Source organism: Ambystoma mexicanum, chromosome 2p (genome assembly GCF_040938575.1).
Source record: "Ambystoma mexicanum isolate Mex_15411 chromosome 2p, UKY_AmexF1_1, whole genome shotgun sequence".
Classification (NCBI taxonomy): Eukaryota; Metazoa; Chordata; class Amphibia; order Caudata; family Ambystomatidae; genus Ambystoma; species Ambystoma mexicanum.
In genome coordinates, this window is record NC_090923.1 from 959,503,866 (window position 1) to 959,523,323 (window position 19,458).

A 19,458-nucleotide genomic window follows, 5' to 3' on the forward strand; every position below is an offset into this window, starting at 1 on the left:
TTTCCCCTCCTGTGAAAACAGTCGAGTCTAGTGAGTAAGTCTTTTTATGTAGGGGTGGGGGGTGTAATGCGAATGTCCTTGGTCCTGCGGGTTGGAGGGCCCTCCAGATATCTGTTAGGTTAAACGCTTGCAGCAGGGTGTTCAGGGCTTTAGCTGCAGGGGCTGGATGCATGAGTTTATCATCTGATCTGTCTAATCTCCTCCCCATACCAATGTGCAGTTTCTATACGGGCCGATTCGGGAGTATATGGAGCGAAAGTAGGCTGCTGTGTCATGGTTTGGAGCGTACGTATTGACTATAAACGCTTCCCTTTCCTCCAGAAAGCCCTGTATTATCACCATTCTGCCTTCTTTATCTCTCACCGTTTCAAGCACCTGGAAGGAAACTATCGGTGCTACCCATATCAAAACTCCCCTGGCATAGGCTGAAACTGGCAAGCCCAGAGTGGGCTATTCAATCTTTTCGTGAGAGCAGTTAGTTACTCTTCAGTGAGGTGAATTTCTTGCAGGAGCACTATATCCACCTTATGGTGGTGTAAGTATGTCATTATCCTGTTTCATTTAATGTAAACATTAAGCCTCCTGACATTCCAGGATGCTATCTTAAGTTTCCCCGTCATAAGTGGAGTCTTCGGAGTGTCCAGTTAATCTAATATTGCCCACATGCATGTACTGTATGGCTCCATAGGCTGATTCCCCATCGTTCCCTCCAACTTCGCTACGCTCCCAACAATTGCCCAGCTCTGTACCTCGTGCTCAGGCATTCCTGCTTCTCTCTTCAGCCCCAGTAGTCCTGTCCACTGGTGTCTTAAGTGCAGCGGGCAGATACATAACAGCTAGTATCCGACAACAAAACAGTCTTGGGTAAAGGACGTTTCCTTACTGCTACCTCCTGATTTCTTAGGATCCGCAGTGTATCTCCTGCAGTCTGCGATAATAAGTCAGTGCCAAAGATTCATTGCCATGCAAGTCCATTGCGTCCTGTGGTTCGTTCTTTGTTGGTCTGTGTGTTCCAACGGCGTCTGTGGATGTTATATTCATGCATCTGCAGCTTCTTATGCTTGTCCTTCGGCTGTCAACGGGAGATTCTTTGCATCCATCCACTGATGTGCTTCCTCTGGGGTCGAAAAAAAAAAAGACGCTCAGCCATTACGTATAATCTTCAGCTTCGCCGGGTACAACAGCATATACTTGAGGGTGGCACCCCATAGTCTTTTCTTCACCGCAGTGAAGTGTATCCTTTGTTTCTGTACCTGCATTGTGTAGTCGGAGAATGCTGTGATTTTTGCAGATGCCGTTTGTATCGTGCCGCCTTTCCTGAAGTGTTCGAGGATCTTTTCTCTATCTTTGTAGTTCAATATCCGGGCTATGATGGGCCTCAGTGGGGCCCCCTTCAGCGGCCTTCTAGCTAGGGATATGTGTGCCTGTTCAACTGTAAAGCCTTGAGTAAGGGTGCCCCGGCCAAGTTCTTGCAGCAGCATGTTCTCTATGTAGTTAGTAGGATTCACTCCTCCTTCGCCTTCTGGCAGGCTAATAATTCCGATGCTGTTCCTTCTGGCGCGTCCTTCCGCGTCTTCGACCCTCCCTTTCAGGTTTCTCACTTGTTGTTGCAGTATTGCCATATCTTTCTCTGTATCTTTTAAGCGTAGTGTATTCTCTGACTTGTTTCTCAAGAGTACCTGTTCGTTGGGCCAGTGCCTTAACATCCTGTCTCAGGAGATGCACGTCAAGGCTAATGGTGTCCATTTTAGTTTCTAGTGCAATTTCTAGAGATGCAATGGATGCCAGGACTTGTTGGTCACCCTTCATTTGGTCTAGCTCCCTCTGTTGTGCTGGGTCAGTGAGCATAGTGGTTTCACGTGTGCTCGCTGCTGTTGTAAACTTGTCCATCGTGGGTTGTTTGGTCCTATTTTTGGGTGCCTTAGCCGTCATGTGCGCCTCTCTTGTGGCTGTGCTGTATGCTGCTTTTGGCACTCTTGCCTTTGCTGTATTGTATTGTGGCCACTCCTGTTGATTGTCGTTGTTACGAGGATATCCTGCATGCGTTCCCCCGGTGTGCATGCTGGTTAATCCTTGCTCATGCGCCTCCCCCACTGGGGCTCATCATTTTAGATGCAGGGGGGCGAACAGGCGCTTCTTACCCTAGCAATCCGTGCCTCCTAGCATGTGGGAGGATGCAGCGGTCTGTGTCATAGGTCTTGCTGCAATATACCCCCAACTGTTTTCTAATCAGTACGTTTGCGTGTCTGCTTCATACCGTTCTTTTTGCCGCGCTGGTGGGTCAATGGACTGTGTCTTGGGTCCCCACTTGCCGATGCAGCTGCTTTGTCTTGCCCGCAGCGCCACATAGGGATTCACACTGATGCAAATTTGCGCTCCACACTAGCCAAATTGGTGGGTTTTGGTGCGCTTCCTTGTCAGTGCTACTATGCTGACTCCGGTCTTCTGCTGTTCCGTGCCGCAGTTGGGCTTGTTTGGGCTAGCACATCAGCATTCGCTGCCCTTACAGGTTTACATCCACGCTCTTGAGTGTTTGCGCTGGCGGGCCGTTCTTCGGCTATTGTGAATGCTAAAACTTGTGTTATCACACCAGTTCGCCTCACAGCCATGTACTAAAGGTCATCGGATCCGCTTCTTTAGTAAGGATTATGTCTGACCGAACAGGAGCTGTGTGCAGTACGTCCTCACTGCATGGCCGCTTGTCCACGCCCCAGTAACTGTTTCTTTCACAACAAATTTCGTTTCAAGATGCCAAAAATGATTACTCCAAAGAATGTAGCAACATTCCTTCTTGTAGAATACTCTTGTCAGAATGGCAAAGTAAGTCTCTCTTGTTGTACCATACTTTGTCACAACAGTAAAGTTTCTTCCAACCAGACTCTTTATTATAACAAAGTTTTTCTCTTTTAATTAAAGGCTCCTTTCCCGATTTACTCGCCTGCCAGGAATGCTCTCTACTTCACACAATATGTTCCTTTCCCTGTTCACTCTCCTGCCAGGAATTTCTTGGATTGTGGCAATGTGGGTGTCAAGTTTTACACAAACTGACATCTCATGTGTGAATAAGTGTACCCTCTTTGCCCTATATGTCTCTTGTTTAAAGTCTCTTGGCTAATGGCACTGCGGATTCCAGGTTTCCCCAAACTGACAACTCATGCATGGAGAACTGTACCCTTTTAGCCCTTCTGTTCTACTTGGTAGGAGTCCAAATTGCTTCCGCAAGTATCCTTTGGATTTACCACATGCCCCGGGGTCCCCAATTCCTTTTGGGTGACTCGCCGAATGAACGCTTGGTTGTAACAGAGTACCGTTACCGGGCCGATTGCCCCAGTTGCATAGAGTCTTATGGCTCTCTATTTTCGACCTCTTGTGCTGCCGCCAGTGGAACGCCTGTTGTTCTGCCAGACTGCGTCTCATTACGTCTGCCGGCCTCCGACTACTACTGGAGTCTCTCTCCTCCGGTATGCAATGACTCCAGGAGAGTGCCTGTGAGCATCTCCCTCCACCAGCGTGGCTCTCTCCCGTACCTCTGTTTTGGAGCTTGCCTCACTGCTCCACGTCTAACTTGACTTTCTGCTTCTCCCCTCAAATTGCAACCGCCTCCTCCTCTCCTGCCACACACCTGTGCACAATAGGGTGCACATTTTTAAATATCACACACAGCCGATCATTAGAACAAGTCTGCTCTTTTAGTTTAAAGTTGTTCCTGTTCCACATTGACTTCTCTCCTTTTCCCAGTACCATAGGCATCATGGGAATTGAAGTCCATAATGTTTTCACCCTTTTTAAGGCGTTATTGTTTCAATTTTTGGTTGCACTTAAGTTTGTCATTGACAGAAGATGTTGGGTGAATATTAGCAGTTACACTACTGGGATCCACTTTACAATACGTCATCAGTGTTTCAGAGAGATTAGAAGGATCACGTGTTAATGGAGTTACCACCTTCCCTCTGATATGTGTCTCCTCCCATGTGATCCTCCCTCATAATACCACCCCCAGGTAGCAGCTGCCTTTACCTGGCCACATGTGAGGAGGTCAATACCAGGATTTTAGTGATGTGTATAGCCAAAGTTGGTCTCAAAATTCGGGTAGCAGCTTTGGGCATCAAATTATTCCAGCAGGTAAGAAACCTGCAGCCATCCAAGAAAAATCCAGCATAGTTGATGACAGGATCATGGTATCTCAAAGATAACCCTACACACTGAGCAGGCCTAATCCAGCCCTCCAATCACACAACAGGGGTCTAGCAAAGATTTTGGTGGGCAGCTAATCAAGCTGGCCCCAGAAATCACCAAACCTCCAGGACAGCAAACACAGTGTAATGGCAGTTTAAGGCCCAGGAACAGGTCTAAACTACTCTCAACCGTCAGAGGGTGCAGATCTTAGCTCAGAGTGAGCCCATGTGTGCACAATTAACATTTTAGGCCTTCCTCATGGCTTCCCTCAACTAAGAAAAATTCCAGAAACAAAGTGGCAGAGAGCCAGACTTAAAAAATACATCAGAACCAAAAGGGTACAAAAAAGGTACATTGGGTGACTAGTGCAGTAAATCCGCCTGTATCCCCGGTGAAGCCAAAAGGTACATTGCAGTTGTGACCAGCCTATTCCCTAAAACAAACTTAGGGTGATAAAATCAACCTAGGACACAAATGTAGAAGGACGGGGGCTTAAAAAGCACCCTTGTCCTAGGTGCCAACTGAACTAAAATATGACCATATCCTAAAAAAGGGTTGCAGTGGAAAAGGACTGGAGTAGAAGTACCTCTGTCCATGAAAAAAAACGTTTGATATACTAAAAAAAGGGAGGAGGCAAAAATGCTTTGGGAGGGGTCCCAAAAAGTCTGCCCTTATACTCTACATGCTCCATTACAGTCCTGCATATGCTGCTTTGGGGGAAATAAATGGTGGTTAATATGGTCTGTAGTTACGTCAACTGCACCAGTGTAGAGCATACAACTCTCACTTTAAGCTAATACACTGGAGGAATAAAATGTTTACATAAGAGTCGTTCAGAACAGTCCTCAGAAAGAGGTCTTAGAAAACCAGGTTTTAAGACATCAGTCAATCTTGCCTGGTTGAGCTATAGTCAAAATTATTTTTGGTTAAGTGTTTTCTTTCATCATTTAAAGAGAAAATGTAGGGCTGTGCATGCCAACTGTTCAGAAAGTGTTGTTTAATTACATACAAGTTAAAAGATGAACTGGTGCCAAGTTACATGGGAAAATGATGAGGCATTTCGGACCCATTTATATGTGAAATTATTGAAGAACCGGATGTCAAATTCATGACACAAATCAGCAAGAAATTATTAACAAAGCGTTTACACTTCCACACTCTCACAGCAATAGTACATGATGTCCTCTGTACTTCCCAGGCAACACACAGCACCTAGATCCTCATGCTTCTACATCCCCACAGTATGCACTACTGCCATTTATCAACCTACTGCCTTCGAGGTACATGGAAAGCGATTGCCTACCTATCTTCAGCAGTTTTGTTTTCCGGTGCAAGTTGAGTTGGTATACGCCCTCAAATAACCTCACCTGTGAAGACAAACCATTTCCACGGCACGGACTACATAGATTGAGTGTGTTGCTAACTCCTTAACAATTTAAGAGTAGAAAAGGGATAGCGAGGGTCAGAGAGACTGAGCATAACAAAGAGAAACAAGGAGGTCATGACCCTTCATAATAACCCCAAAGTGCCTCTCTATCCCTCACGCTTATCGCCAAGTGTTCACTAGACCACAAAGTCCACCTAGTAATAAGGCACTGATGTTTTGCAAATAGTTCTCCAAAGAATCAAAATTCCATGATCAAGAGCTTACATGGACGACAGAGTCCACTTCAACAATCCTGATGCATAATAGGAGGACCGACCACCAATGGCAAGGGCCTCCTCCCACTCTGCCACATTGCTATTGAAATTGGTTAGTATTACTCAAACTTAGAAAGTAAAATATGTCTCCAGTCAGGAAAGTTGAAAGCAGAAGGGAGATGGGGCTGGCTATTGAATGGGAGGGGAGAGAAGTGGGATGGTTTCAGAGAACAGGAAACATGCAAGATGGAGTGTCCTTATAAGTCAAATGATGTCAACTTGATAGTGTTGTAATCAAAACAGCACTAGTGACAATCACATCTATAAAAGGATTTGCATTGTATTCGACAAGTCTTAGCTTAGATGGAAAGACACTGCTTTCCCTAGTTACTTTCCTCCAACAATACCTTAAATCTTATGCTGACCGCTCAGCTCTTCTTTGGTGTGTGCAGATCAGAGAAAGAAAACGTGTGTCGAGAGAGAGAGAAAGAGAGAGAGAAAGAGAGAGAGAAAGAGAAAGAGAAAGAGAGAGAGAGAGAGGGCCAGCAGGCCTTCTCCAATACGGTGAAGCTACGGTGAAAACAATCTTTTCTGAGTTCGAGACTGTTTATGATTGGAGGGTTAAAACAAAGCATAGATTATGTAATACTTCACTGTAAGTGCATTGTCAATACCCATATTTTCAGTGGGCAAGAAAGGAGGTTGCACAACAGAGATGGGGGACACATGGGGGAAGGGTTATTGGCCATTGAATAATAAAGATGTTGATCACTTACCCAACTTAAAAGCAGATTTGCACATCCTGAAGTTGTCCTGACGGTACATGGAACCCGGGAGCTGAGCATAAAAAGCAGAACTGCCTGAATGGGGACCATCAGCTGAGAGGGCAGTAGAAAGTAAGTCAGCTGGTTCCCACATCAACAAGTCATTGTTTATCCTGAGGCAAAAGAATAAGAGACAAAAATGTAATCAACTAGCAGCCTTTTTACCTAGAAGATTGAGTATATTGATAAGCCTCATCATTCGATGTGTGTTCCTAAGAAGAACAAGTTACTTACTCATGGTAACCTTCTTTCGACTGGATGTTCCTCCCACGTATTCCTCATCTTATATCTCAATATCGAGCTTCAGCTGCTTCGGAAATTCTTTCCAGCAGAGGGCGCTGTGAGTCGGTACCTGTCGAATTGATGTCCCTCGGAGGCCTCTGTCTCGATGTCGACGTTATCGATTGTATAAAGCGCATGCAGCGACTTGGTTTCAGTTCTGTTTTTAAAGCGTGTATAGGCTGTCCAACACCCGACGGTTATTCCTACAGAAAGAGCGAAGACTGCAATCACATGGAAAATTCTACTGCAGGGCAGGCAGGGAGGAACGATGAGGAATACGTCGAATGAACATCCAGTTGAAAGAACGTTACCATGGGTAAGTAACTTGTTCTTCGAATGGGTTGTGTCCTCCCACGTATTCCTCATCTTATGATAAACTCCCAAAGCAGTGAATGTATTCCTGGAGGAGGGAGTCAGAATTTTCAGATAATTTAGGAGTTACTTCATAGGTCTGTGTGCACAGAATGTAACACTGCCTTTCCAAATAAACCTTCCTGGCTTGAGGAAGAGTCCAGATTATAGTGTTTGGTAAAAGTGTGTACGGATGATCATGTGGCTGCCGTACAAATATCTTTAATTGGCACACCCCTCTAATGTAGAGGAGGTAGCCATGCCCCTGGTTGAATGAGCTCCAAGACCCTCCGGGGATCCTTTCCCGCTAATTTGTAGCATTCACATATTCCTAAAATGATCCATCTTGACGAAGTTCGTTTTGAAATTGCCATACCAAACTTGTGGCCCGTATAACCTACAAAACGTTGGTCATCGGTTATTTTAGATATCCTGGAGATGTAAAATGTCAGTGCCTGCCTTGGATCAAGCCTGTGTAACCTCTCCTCTTCCTTTACAGGATGACGAAGAGGATAAAAGGAAAGTGCAATTATTTTCTCAGTTAAATGGAACTCAGACACAATCTTAGGTAAGAAGGTTGGCTCATAGGATGTGATATGATATGGCATTTATAACGCCCCTATACACAAGTGTAACCTTAAGGACCACCTTGTCCTTATATGAGATTGTATAAGGAGGCTTGCAGGACAAGGCCTGAAGTTCACGCACTCTTCGGGCTGATGTAATGGCCACTAAAAGGATGGTCTTTTAAGTTAATAACCTTAACGGGCAGGTATGGATATGCTCAAAAGGAGCACACATTAGAAATCTCAACAGCAAGTTGAGGTCCCAAGTTGGGACTTGAAATGTATCTCAGTCCTTTAAAGAATTGCATCACAAGCGGGATCTTGAAGCAAGATACCTCTTCAGAGGAGCGCTTAAAAATAAAAAGTGCTGCCAGATACCCCTTAATTGTACCAACCTGGAGGTTTGTGTGAGAGTGAGTGAGAGTGAGTGAGTGAGTGAGTGAGTGAGTGAGTGAGTGAGTGAGTGAGTGAGTGAGTGAGTGAGTGAGTGAGTGAGTGAGTGAGTGGAGAGCGATAGTCTGATTCCCTTCAGCTCCAAAAGGTTGATATGTAGTTTGGACCCCAATGGAGGCCAACGACCGCTGATTGTCAGATCGTTGGTATGTGCACCCGACCCTGCGAATGAAGCGTCCGTTACTACCTTTTTCTCGGGCCATGGCTGCCAAAAAGATTCTCCCTCCAGAATGTTGTCCTTGCAGGTCCACCACAGGAGATCCTGAGCGAATGTTTGGAACCTGAAGGAGATTGGACATCCTGTCTGAGAATTGAGACCACCGAGTACTGAGCAGCCTATAAAGAGATCTCATTCTCAGGCACGCCTCTGGCTCCAGAAAAATGCAGGATGCCATGAGGCCGAGCAACCTCAGAAAGATGAAGGCCAGAAGACGCTGGGCACTTTGAATTTTGGTGACCATCTGCAGAATGTCTTGAGCCCTCGGTGGCAATGCTTTGCCCAGGGATGAATCCAGGACTGCTCCAATGAATTGGAGCTTTTGAGATGGTATCATGTGGGACTTCTTGAAGTTGAGGGAGAAGCCCAGTCTGTGAAAGGAGTGACAGGTGGAGCTGAGATTTTCCAGGCCCTGGTCAGCCAATTGTCCAGGTAAGGGTAGACGTGAAACCCCCCTCTCCTGAGACTCGCTGCCACCACCACCATCAACTTGGTGAAAACCCTTGAGGCGGAGGTCAGCCCAATTCGCAGAACTCTAACTGATAATAAGAACCGCCAAAAGCAAACCTCAGGTACTGTCTGTGCTTGTGATGGATTGGCACATGAAAGTAAACATCCTGAAGGTCCACTGATACCATCAGTCCTCCTGAAGCTGGAAAGCCTGAAGGATCTGAGAAAGGCTAACCATTTTGAACTTGTCCTTCCTGAGGAATTTATTTAAGTCTCTTAAATCCAAAATAGGTCTCAATCCTCCATCCTTTTTTGGAATTGGGAAGTAAGGGGAGTGCCAACCCTTGATCCTCTCCGCTACAGGTACTGGTTCTATAGCACCCTTCTCTAGCAGGGTCACGATTTCCTGCATAAGGAGCAGATCTGGAACTTTGAAAGAGCTGTTTCCCAGTGGATGACTGACGCTTTTTTAGAAAGGGAAGGCAGTAACCCGTGGCAACTGTTTCCAATGCCCAAACATTGGGAGTAATGCCTCGCCATTCTTTCAAATGCAGTGAGAGTCTGCCTCTCACTGGGGTCTTGTGAGCTAAGACCACAGAGAGGTTTTGAGGTGGCTGGAGCAGTGGCTGATGGTAAAGTAGCCGCTGGCTGGGTGGTCCTAGTACTTCTTCCCCGTCTACCACAGGGAAATCTTGTCTGACCTCTTTGATTGGACAGTCCTCTTCCCCTTCCGATTGAGGAGTAAAAGCGAAAGGACCTACCCCCTCCAGGGTGTGCCGGTGGGGCGGTTTTGTGGCCATCTAACAGCAGCACCAAGGGTTTTTGCTGCTGCTTTCGAGGTCTGCAGTTTCTCCAGACTCTGGTCAGCCTTGTTACCAAATAAATGTGTGCCATCAAAGGGCATGTTAAGCAGTCTGGATTGCACATCTGAAGCAAAACCGGATTTTCTTAACCAGGCAAATCTGCGTCTTAATGTACTAACAGCCATGGCCCTGCTGATGCTGTCAGCAGTGTCAAGACCTGTCTGGAGGGATTGGCACATTGCGTCCTTCCCATCCTTGACTAGATTTAAAAATATGTCTCTTTCCTCCCCTTTGGGCTTTGCTCATCCACCATTGCTACATATTCCCAAATAGTACGAGTTAATCTGGCCAACGTGCATGTAGCATTCGCTGACTTTCGGGCAATATTTCCAGCAGAGAAAACATTCTTGGCCAAAGCGTTGTAATGCTTGTCATCACTGTCTGGGGGACTAGTCCGGTATGCATTTTGTTTTGAGGGGGATGTGGTAGCCTGTACCACTAAACTTTCAGGAGTAGGATGTTTCATCAGATAACTGGGGTCACTACTGGATGCCCTGTATTTGGATGTTAGTTTCTTATTCACTGCCAGAATTAATTCTAGGGTCTCCCAATTTGTATTTACTCCCCTTTGCAATGCCACATGAAAAGGAAGAATAGGATCCTCCTGCGTTGCTTTATCTAGGATGTCAGTAAGATCATCCTGTTCATATATTGGTGGGGTCTTTTCCACCCCATGTATTCCACCACCCTGGACATTAATTGTCTGTAAGACCCTTCAGCATGGTCAGTAGGGTCAGGTCTCCCAAACTCTAATTCTGGGGACGTATCTAGTCTGCCTGCATTTTTCAGGGACTCCTGTACATTTTTTAACCTCGATTCCTCTGAGATCAAGGGTTCAGGGACCCCATGCGTTCCATATTGAAGACCAAAGGGTCGTGAATCATCAGAAGAATGTTCTGCTTCCTCATAAATCGAATAAAGTGACTAAAATAAAATCCTTTCTTGTAGTGGTGTATACACTTTCTGTAATACATGATGGCGTCGAAATCTTCAACACAGTTGACGTTGAGGGCTTCAATGCTTTCGTAGTCGAGGATTTGTCTGATGCCTTCGGCGTCAAGGACTTGTTATGGTCCAACAAGGAGTCTTTTGGCACTGATGGCACTGATGATGCAGATGACTCCGTCTTTCAGGAAGATTTGTCTGGACTCGAGGGATCTTTCGACCGCTCTCAAGGAGACTTTTCCCAAAGGCGCACGTGTTTAGCCCTTATTCTTGTTGAATTTTTCAACCTGGGCATGGCTTTCATAAATCTTTGAGGGGGTCAAGGCCGCATTCTCGAATACTTACATTATTTTAACTCTGAACTTCTCCCACTTAGCCGCAGAGGCTGATTTTGCCTGACATTTTACCCGTTCTGGGGAGGAACTCGACGACGAAGACAGCGACCTATGGAATGTCGGGAAGATGACAAGTGGTGAGAGCCACTGCGTGATCTCAATCTTTTTGTCTTCTTTCGACGAGGAGAAATATTTCTCAACTCGTCTGAAGATTGTCTTTTCAACGGGGTCATCGAAGGGGATTATGACCTACCTGCCGCCGCTAAATTTCCTCCTCGCTCTTTCAGGGGTTTTGCCGTCACAGATAGGCAGGCCTTACAGTCGAAGGTAGTGTGAGAGGAACAGAGGCACCACAGGCACATCCAATGGGGGTCTGTAAGGGACATCTCCGCCCCACAATCTTGGCACTTCTTAAACCCTGATCTTGGTGTCAAAGACACCGATGATGATGCAATTTTTGAAGATATTTACTCGAAAATTCTCGATAGCGAACTGAAGCGCACCGTACCCAAGGCGCTTTATACCATTGATGAGGTCGACATCGAGACAGAGGCCTCTGAGGGACATCGGGTCGACAGGCATCGACACGCAGCACCCTCTGCTGGAAAATGTTTCCTAAGCAGCTCAAGCTGCATATGGAGATATACTAAGATGAGGAATACATGGGAGGACACAATCCAGTCGAAAGACAGATATGTCAAATTATTTACAATAACACTATCTAATCAACCATATCAACTTTTCCTAACAAACCACATGTCGGAGGAGAATAAAAGATGGAGAAATTACTTGCCGTAATGATCTTTCTATGGATTCTTCGCCCGCAGATTCCTCATCATGATAGATATCCATCATCCAGCTCTGCTGTTTGGAAACTATTCGACAGGGGCCTCGACTCGGCTGTCGATCGTCAATCTGTCTTGTCTGGCTCTCGATCATCAGCTCCGGAAGTGACGTCAGGTGTCGTCTATATATCACGTCAATACGCCCCATGCTTTAATTACTCCCTTTTATCCCTCTGCGATTGAACGCTGCGGAAGGAAAAACCACAGAAGGAGGCTAATCAGCCGTTAAACTTTAACAAGGATACATCCCAACAGGGTGATCCCCCACAACAATGATTGAAAAATGTTTTCTTTTTTTTTCTAAAGACAGAGAGAAGTGGGCATCCAAGAGCCATCACCATTGGCCTTCTCGTTTGGACAGAAGTGACAACACAGAACTTTCTGAGCGGGGATGGATGAGAGGGCCAGTGAGGAAAATGCGGGAGAAGAATCCATAGAAAGATCTGTCAGGAAAAGGGTTGGGAGCAGGAACAAGCGGCGGTAGGAATACAGCGTGGCTGGCCACAAACTACACTTCCCAGAATCCCCAGGGGTGCGTGGCTCTACACACGTCACGCAGGCATGGCCAGCATAAAACTGCCACTACGCCTGTGGCAGGTGCAGATTATTGATGATTATCGGCACGGGCGGATGCAGCGTGAGGAGCAACAGCATCGTTTATACACAGTGGAAGGAACCTAGAGGGCAGTGAAATGGACCTGAGCTATGCGGCGGTGACGGTCCTAGCCCCAGAGTATTACGGCGTCTTCTACAGAATCCGGGTGTCCTCACGGGGCACCCGGACTACAGTCAAGTGCACGCCACATTGACCATGTGTTTGTTTTACTAACGTGGTTCCGTATTGGGAACATATGCAGTTTCTGCTCTTATTACCGACTTGTATGAAAGGCTATTTCCACACAAACTAGGTGGAAGGACAATAATTGTTAGGGCTCTGAAGGGCTTTGGACTGCAGAGAGCTGTTGTGTGGAGTAACACACGGTTATTAGTGATATCGTGTGAGGGTAACACGCTGACAAGACTGCTTAGCAGCTCAGGGGAATTTTTTTTTCTGTTGCTTGCTTCATGTTCAGTGTTGTCTTCCTATACATCTTGCCTAACAGGCCATGAGTATTTGTCTATCATAAGGGGAGACTCTCTGCTGTTTGTTTCATATGTTGCCATGTTCATGCTGTTGCTTCAATTCTCATCATGAGGGTGTATCATGTTTTATGTTACAGTCATTAATGTTTTGTACAAGGAGGTCTGGTCAATAGACTGGGACAGATGAAACTCAAAGCACCTTAGGGAGGAATCCAGGTCTGACTTTGAGAGATATTTTCTCACGAAAGAACTTCAGAAAGGGAGGTTTGCAGCACAAGGCTTGCAGTTCGCCAACCCTCCTGGCAGATCTGATTGCGACCAAGAGGGCTGTCTTAAGGGTTAACAGCCGTAAAGAACATGATTGCATAGGCTCAAACGGAGACGTCATTAAGTAGGTGAAAACCAGATAACGATCCCAATCTGGGATAACACATGGGGTTGTTGGAAACTTGTGGAGAAGGCCCTTCAGGAACTGGGCCATGACCGGAATAGTAAAAAAGGAACCTTGGTTTGGGGACCTCTTGAACACAGACAGGGCCACCAAATACCCTTTGACTGTGGCGGCCTGAAGAGGCCAGTCACAGAAGGAACTCCATCACTGTGGTGGTGGGTAAAGAGATACAGTCAGTCTCGCGTTCCCTGCACCATGCCTCAAATCTTCTCCACCTGCACGCATACATAGATCTCGTAGAAGGTCTGCGTGCAGCCAGCAACACTTCAAGTACCTCCTCTGAGAGGTCCCAGTCATCATACCTCATCCTCTCAAGAGCCACGCATGTAAATCGTGAAAATCTGGGGTTGGGTGGAGCACTCGACCCTCCGACTGGGTTTGGAGATTCGGACAACAAGGCAACCAGTGAGGTGGACAGATTGTCGGATCCAGGAGATCTGAGTACCACGTTCTTCTCACCCAATCCTGGGAGATTAAGATCATGGTCGCTCGAAATCTCCTCCACCTCCCGAGAACCCAAGGGATGAATGGAATCGGGGGGAAGGCGCAGTGGAGGGGAGAGGGTGGGGAGATCCAATCCACCAGAAACACATCCCCCAGTGTGCCGTTTGTTTGTAATTCACTTGAGCAAAGCTGTTCGCACTTCCTGTTGGACTCTGTGGTGAACAAATCCACCGACGGGGTACCCCAGAGAGCGAATACCTCCTCAAGGACTTCCTGACACACTTCCCACTCGTGTGAGAACATGCTCTGCCTGCTCAGAGCATCCACCCGATGAACTGCAGAGACCGAGATTTGGTTTCTTTTGCAACCAGAACCACAGCTGAATAGCCTCTGTGCAGAGTCGGCAGGAGTGCACACCACCTTGCTTGTTGAGGTAGTGTGTCAGGAATTGGGGCTGGGGCAGAAAGAGGCATCCAGTGCACGTTTAAGGCCTGATTGGAGGGAGAACTACAATTCCCAGCAGCCTTTGGGGAAAGATTGTAGTCCTTGTGCGTCACATGCATGATCAGCTGGTGATAGTACCAGCTTATTTAGCATGGGGGCCGCCTGTGCTCAGGTGCGGCTAATTAAAGATTATCCAGCACGGGCAGTCACAGCGGTTGGCGTGGGGGAAATCTGAACCTGAGAGGGACACCAGAGGAATGTTGCAGCACCTTCATCCCGGACCACGGCGGTGAGCACGGAATCGGCCTGGTGTGTGCAACGATCTACTGCTTTATGTCCGGGTCGCCCCTGGGGGGCCTGGTCACTCAGTTAAGTGCTTGGTGTATTGTTGGACATGTTTTGTGGGGCATTTTTCTGATGGTGTGCTCCTTGCACTGACAAACTATGGCCAAGGGGCTATGGCGGCATGATTTATCGCTTCATTGTTACGAGGGTATTTCTTTTTTTAACGGAGAGACAGTAAACTTTACGTTATTTGTGAGACATTACACGCCGTGAGAGAAACACACGGAAAACACTGTACCATTATGCCAGGTAGTGTCAAGTTTAGTTCAGCGGCATGGCATGAAGAGAAGGGACAGCCCTTGAATGTTATGTTCAGTCTAGTTTGCTTTTGCTTGCCCAACGGGCCATGTGTTTGTTCATTCATGAAGGGGAAAATCCCTAGTGTCATATCACGCTTGCCCTTGTGCCAATATGTGTTACATATGCTGCAAACCATTCTCTGTTTTATGTTGCAAGTTTGCAGAGAGTCTACTGTTATGTGCTCCCAAGTAGTTCATGTCACATTTACCTGGTGGAAACTCCACACTGCAGTAGTTAGGGATAAGGTTCATGTAGAACGCTACTAGGTATGTGTTAGGAACCTATGATAGGCAGGGTTATTGGTAGGAATGGGTCATGAGTGTTAGTATATGTTTATGTGTGTTTCTTTACCCTAAACTCCCTCAAACCCATCCAAACTACGTTCCCCCTTACCCTCTTTCCAGTGTTCCTATCACCCCCAACCTATCCACAACATGTCCCTAATCCCTGTTCCACACCCATTGGCTGCCACGTGGTTACCTGTTTAACTAACAACCAGGTGCTGGTGCTAACCACGGTGGGAGGGTCGATCTATTCGGCTTCTGCGGTTCGGGGGAGGATGACGATACCCTCACCTCTTTTGGTTCTTGACATAGTGTATGGCCACTGTATTGTCCATCAGGACGAGGACATGCTTCCCTCTGAGAGATGGGTCAAAAGCCCTCAGGGCTAACCCGATGGCCGCCAACTCCAGCCTGTTGATATGCCACCTGGCTTTTGATGGAGAACAGAGGCAGCTCACCTGCAAATCCTCTCAGTGGGTGCCCCAACCCTTCAAGGATGCATTCGTGACGACTCGGACACGGGGCCAAGGAGGCCAGAAGGGTTCTCCCGCCAATAGATCACTGACCATGTTCCACCAGCCGAGTTCACGGATGCTGAAAGGCGATCCGTGAGCGCTCGCAGATACTGAGACCACTAGTCCCTCAGGAACCAATGGAGGATCTCATACGTAGCCTGACCTCTGGAACTAGAGAAATACAGGAGGCCATGAGACCCAAGAGGTGGAGGAAGGAGGCGCTGGAAGGGTGGTGTGGCTCTGAAACAAATGTACCATCTGGGCTATGTTGCTGACTCTCTCCTCGGGAGGAAAAGCTTTCCCTACCTGGGTGTCTAGGACTGCTCCAATGAACTGGAGCCGCTGAACCGGTGTCAAATGGGACTTCAAGTTGAGGGAGCAGCCTAGCCTGTGCCGTAGTAGGCAGGTGTCTTGCAGATGAGACAAGACTTGCCCCAATGACTTCCCTCATCAGCCAGTCATCCAGGTACAGAAATACATGGACTCCGTATCTCCAGAGGTGGACAGCAAGTACCGCCATGAGCTTGGTGAAGGCCCTTGGCGCGGAGGTCAACCCAAAGGGAAGCACTTTGAACTGATAGTGCTTGTCCCCTCTGAGGAACCTTAGGGACTTGCTTGTCATGATCTCTGCTTCCAAAAGGTCAGGGTTTTCCCAACTCCCTTGGAAGCAGATCCATAACCCAGGTTCCGAGTGCCAACCAGTCCCAATTGGGACCTTTTGGACCCAGTCCTGGCGCCAGTGGCACCAGGCTTATAAATATGCCCAGTCCCAGCGCTGGAAGCGCCGGGCTCATAATGCTTGGGTGGACTTACCTGCAGCAGACCATGCTGCTTACTTGCCTGCCAGTTGAGCCTCTGATCCTCTTCTGTTTGGAACTACTTTTCCTGTTGGGTGGGGCAGGAGCCACTCCCTAGGTTCAGAACACTGGAACTCTTCTGGAAAGCAGGAACTCTTTTCTTACCTAGGCGTGGCAGTGGAAGGAGACACCTAAGCACTACAGGAGGCTATTTAAACCACACCCGATGGATGAATCTTGCTTTGCGTTATTCTGCATCCTCTGCAGCAGAACGCTCATCGTGTCTTCTGCATCTGATCCTGGGCCTAAGGAAAAAGGCTTACCACCCTGAATCCAGTCTTCAGCAACACCTATAAAGACAAGAAAGAACAGGTTAGCATTACGGTCTTCAGTGACAGCGCTTCACTTACCTGGTCCATCGGCTGTCACCAACGCCTCGCGCTGCATTCCGGCATCTGAAAGACAAAGGCTTACCTACTCTTCGTGCGCTCCGGAGGTCTTCGCACTGCATTCCGGCATCTGAAAGACAAAAGCTTACCAACTCTTCGCACGCTCCGGAGGCCTTCGGCGCTGCATCCCGCACCTGAAAGACAAAACAAGGTGCGTTTAAAGACATTGGGGAACTTTAATACTCACGTGCCATTACTCCTTTCCACATCTAACCCAGTGGGTATTCCTGCACCCTGCAGCCGCTCCGAACTTGTACCTGCAAAATAAAAAGACAGTTAGAGCGCATCGTGAAGCAGGCAACAAGCGCTTACTTACGTGCTTCCAGGCGCTTCTATTCATCACACGGGCTCCATCTTCAACTCACTTCAGCCCGTCATCCGCCATCGCCGGAACCCTGCAAAACAAGAGACATCATTACTAAAGACTTTTAAAGACATTAGAATTACTCGAAACTTACCGTTCGTGCAGTAAACGACGGACAGCAGTCCCCTGAAGTCAAGAGGCCTGCTCCCCTTATCCAGTGAAGAAACTGGTTACAGCACCCTGCCCCGAGGCAGATGGAGAGCACGGCGTTCACTTACCTAAGGTGAGAGCGTTAACCTTTGGGGTTCTACAGGAGAAGAGAAAGGGAAGAAGAGAGAGACATTCGATAACCCAGTTCATTAATCCCATATTTTCTATCTGCAGACATCTTACCCTTCGAGTCAGACATACAGTGCACAGAGGTCCAGCCCAAAGAGCCAGCCGTGTGTTACACATCACCTTTGAAGATACGGTATACGCCCAGTCAAGACCGGCGCCTCTACGGGAATCAGGTGAGCGTTACATTGCTATGCTTTTGTTGTATCGGCACATGGAAATAAGCATCCTGTAGGTCTATTGACACTAGCCAGTCCTGGAGTTCGAGAGCGTGGAGAATCTCTCTCAACGTCACCATCTTGAACTTGTCCTTCCCCAGCAACTTGTTCAAGGCCCTAAGTTCCAGGATGAGATGGAGACCTCCTCCCTTCTTGGGCACCAGAAAATACCCGGATTACCAACCCTACCTTCGCTGATCGGGAGGTACCTCTTCCACGACACTCTTCGATAGCAGGGCTCTCAGTTCTTCCTGGATCTCCTGTCCTGGTTGGATTGGGGGAAGTGGAGTTCTGTCTGGAGGCCTCTTTAGAAAAGGCACATAATAACCCCATTGAATCAACTGCAGGGCCCAGGCATCAGAAGTTATTTCCTGCCACTGGCACCAATGCCCTGCCAACTGTCCACCAACCGGTGCATCGTGGAAGGGGAAAAATCAAAGCGGCTTAGAGGGCATGGCTGCCTCTGCCGCTGTTGCTGCTGGCTGGCCTCTAGAGGCCCCTTTGTCCGTTCCAGGACGTGAGAAGAGCCCTTGGCTGCCTTGCTGGAGCTGCCCCTTCCTGCCATAGGGTACATAATGTCTATGGCTTCTGTTCCTGGAGGCGAAGCTGAAGGCAGGTTGCGCCACTAGGCCCGATGATTTAGCAGCCAACTTTGATTCTTTAAATTTCTCCAAGGATTTGTCCGCTTTCCGACCAAAAAGCCTGTCACCTTCTTCAAAGGGCATGTCAGGCAGCCTGTTTTGAACATTTGGAGAGAAGGCAGAAGTTATTAGATAAGCTTGGCGTCTCATCACTACCGCTGAACCCATTGCTCTGTCAACGCAGTCCGCTCCATCCAGGACCGTTTGCAATGACTGCTTGGCTACCTCCTTCCCATCCTCCACCAGCTGGAAAAAAAACGTCCCGCGTGGCACACTCAGGGACGTATTCAGCAGCATGTTCCACAGCATTCCTTAAGCCAAAGGAGTACTTGGCGAATCCACATGCTATGTTATCGGCTTTGAGCACCATGCTGCCAGAGGTGAACACCTTTCTGGCCAATGCGTCCGATTTCTTCCACTCTCTGTCCGCAGGCAGATTTGAAGTGGATGCTGCAGGTCTGGTGGAAACAGTGGCAGCCTGTTTAACCAATTCTTCCGGGGAAGGGTGTGTGGCGAGGAAAGAAGGGTCTCCTCTTGCCGGCCTATAATTCCCTGTAAAATTGGCATTTGCAGGGGGACTAGTACAAAGATGCTGCCCATAAGGAGGCTAAAGGGCCCGCAATGGCTGGGTTGAATGGCATATTATGCTCAACTGTGAAACCCTTGTCCAAAATGTCAGTGAGCTCGTTCCCCTGAAGAGGTGTGGTGGAAGCCTTCAACCCAAGGGTGTCAAGAACCCTGTGAACCAGATCCCTGAACTTGATATTATCCCAGCCCTTGGTATAGGGCTGGTTCTGTTGTAACTCAAGGTCTGTGGGAAGTATCCAGACCACTGGCGTCTTGTTGACCCTGAGCTAGGGCCAATAAATCAGCCTGGTCGTATATAAAATCGACGTCGC

At 47.7% G+C, this 19,458-nt stretch overlaps 1 protein-coding gene across 1 annotated transcript in view; it reads right to left on the bottom strand.

Annotated features, from left to right (window-relative positions):
- ATG2A (autophagy related 2A) overlaps positions 1–19,458 on the bottom strand; it is a 2,105,371-nt gene that overhangs the window by 1,231,707 nt on the left and 854,206 nt on the right. Inside the window, exon 19 of the mRNA XM_069644746.1 lies at positions 6,594–6,754. Coding sequence (XP_069500847.1) covers positions 6,594–6,754 — 161 coding nt within the window. The remainder of the gene's footprint in view (positions 1–6,593; positions 6,755–19,458) is intronic.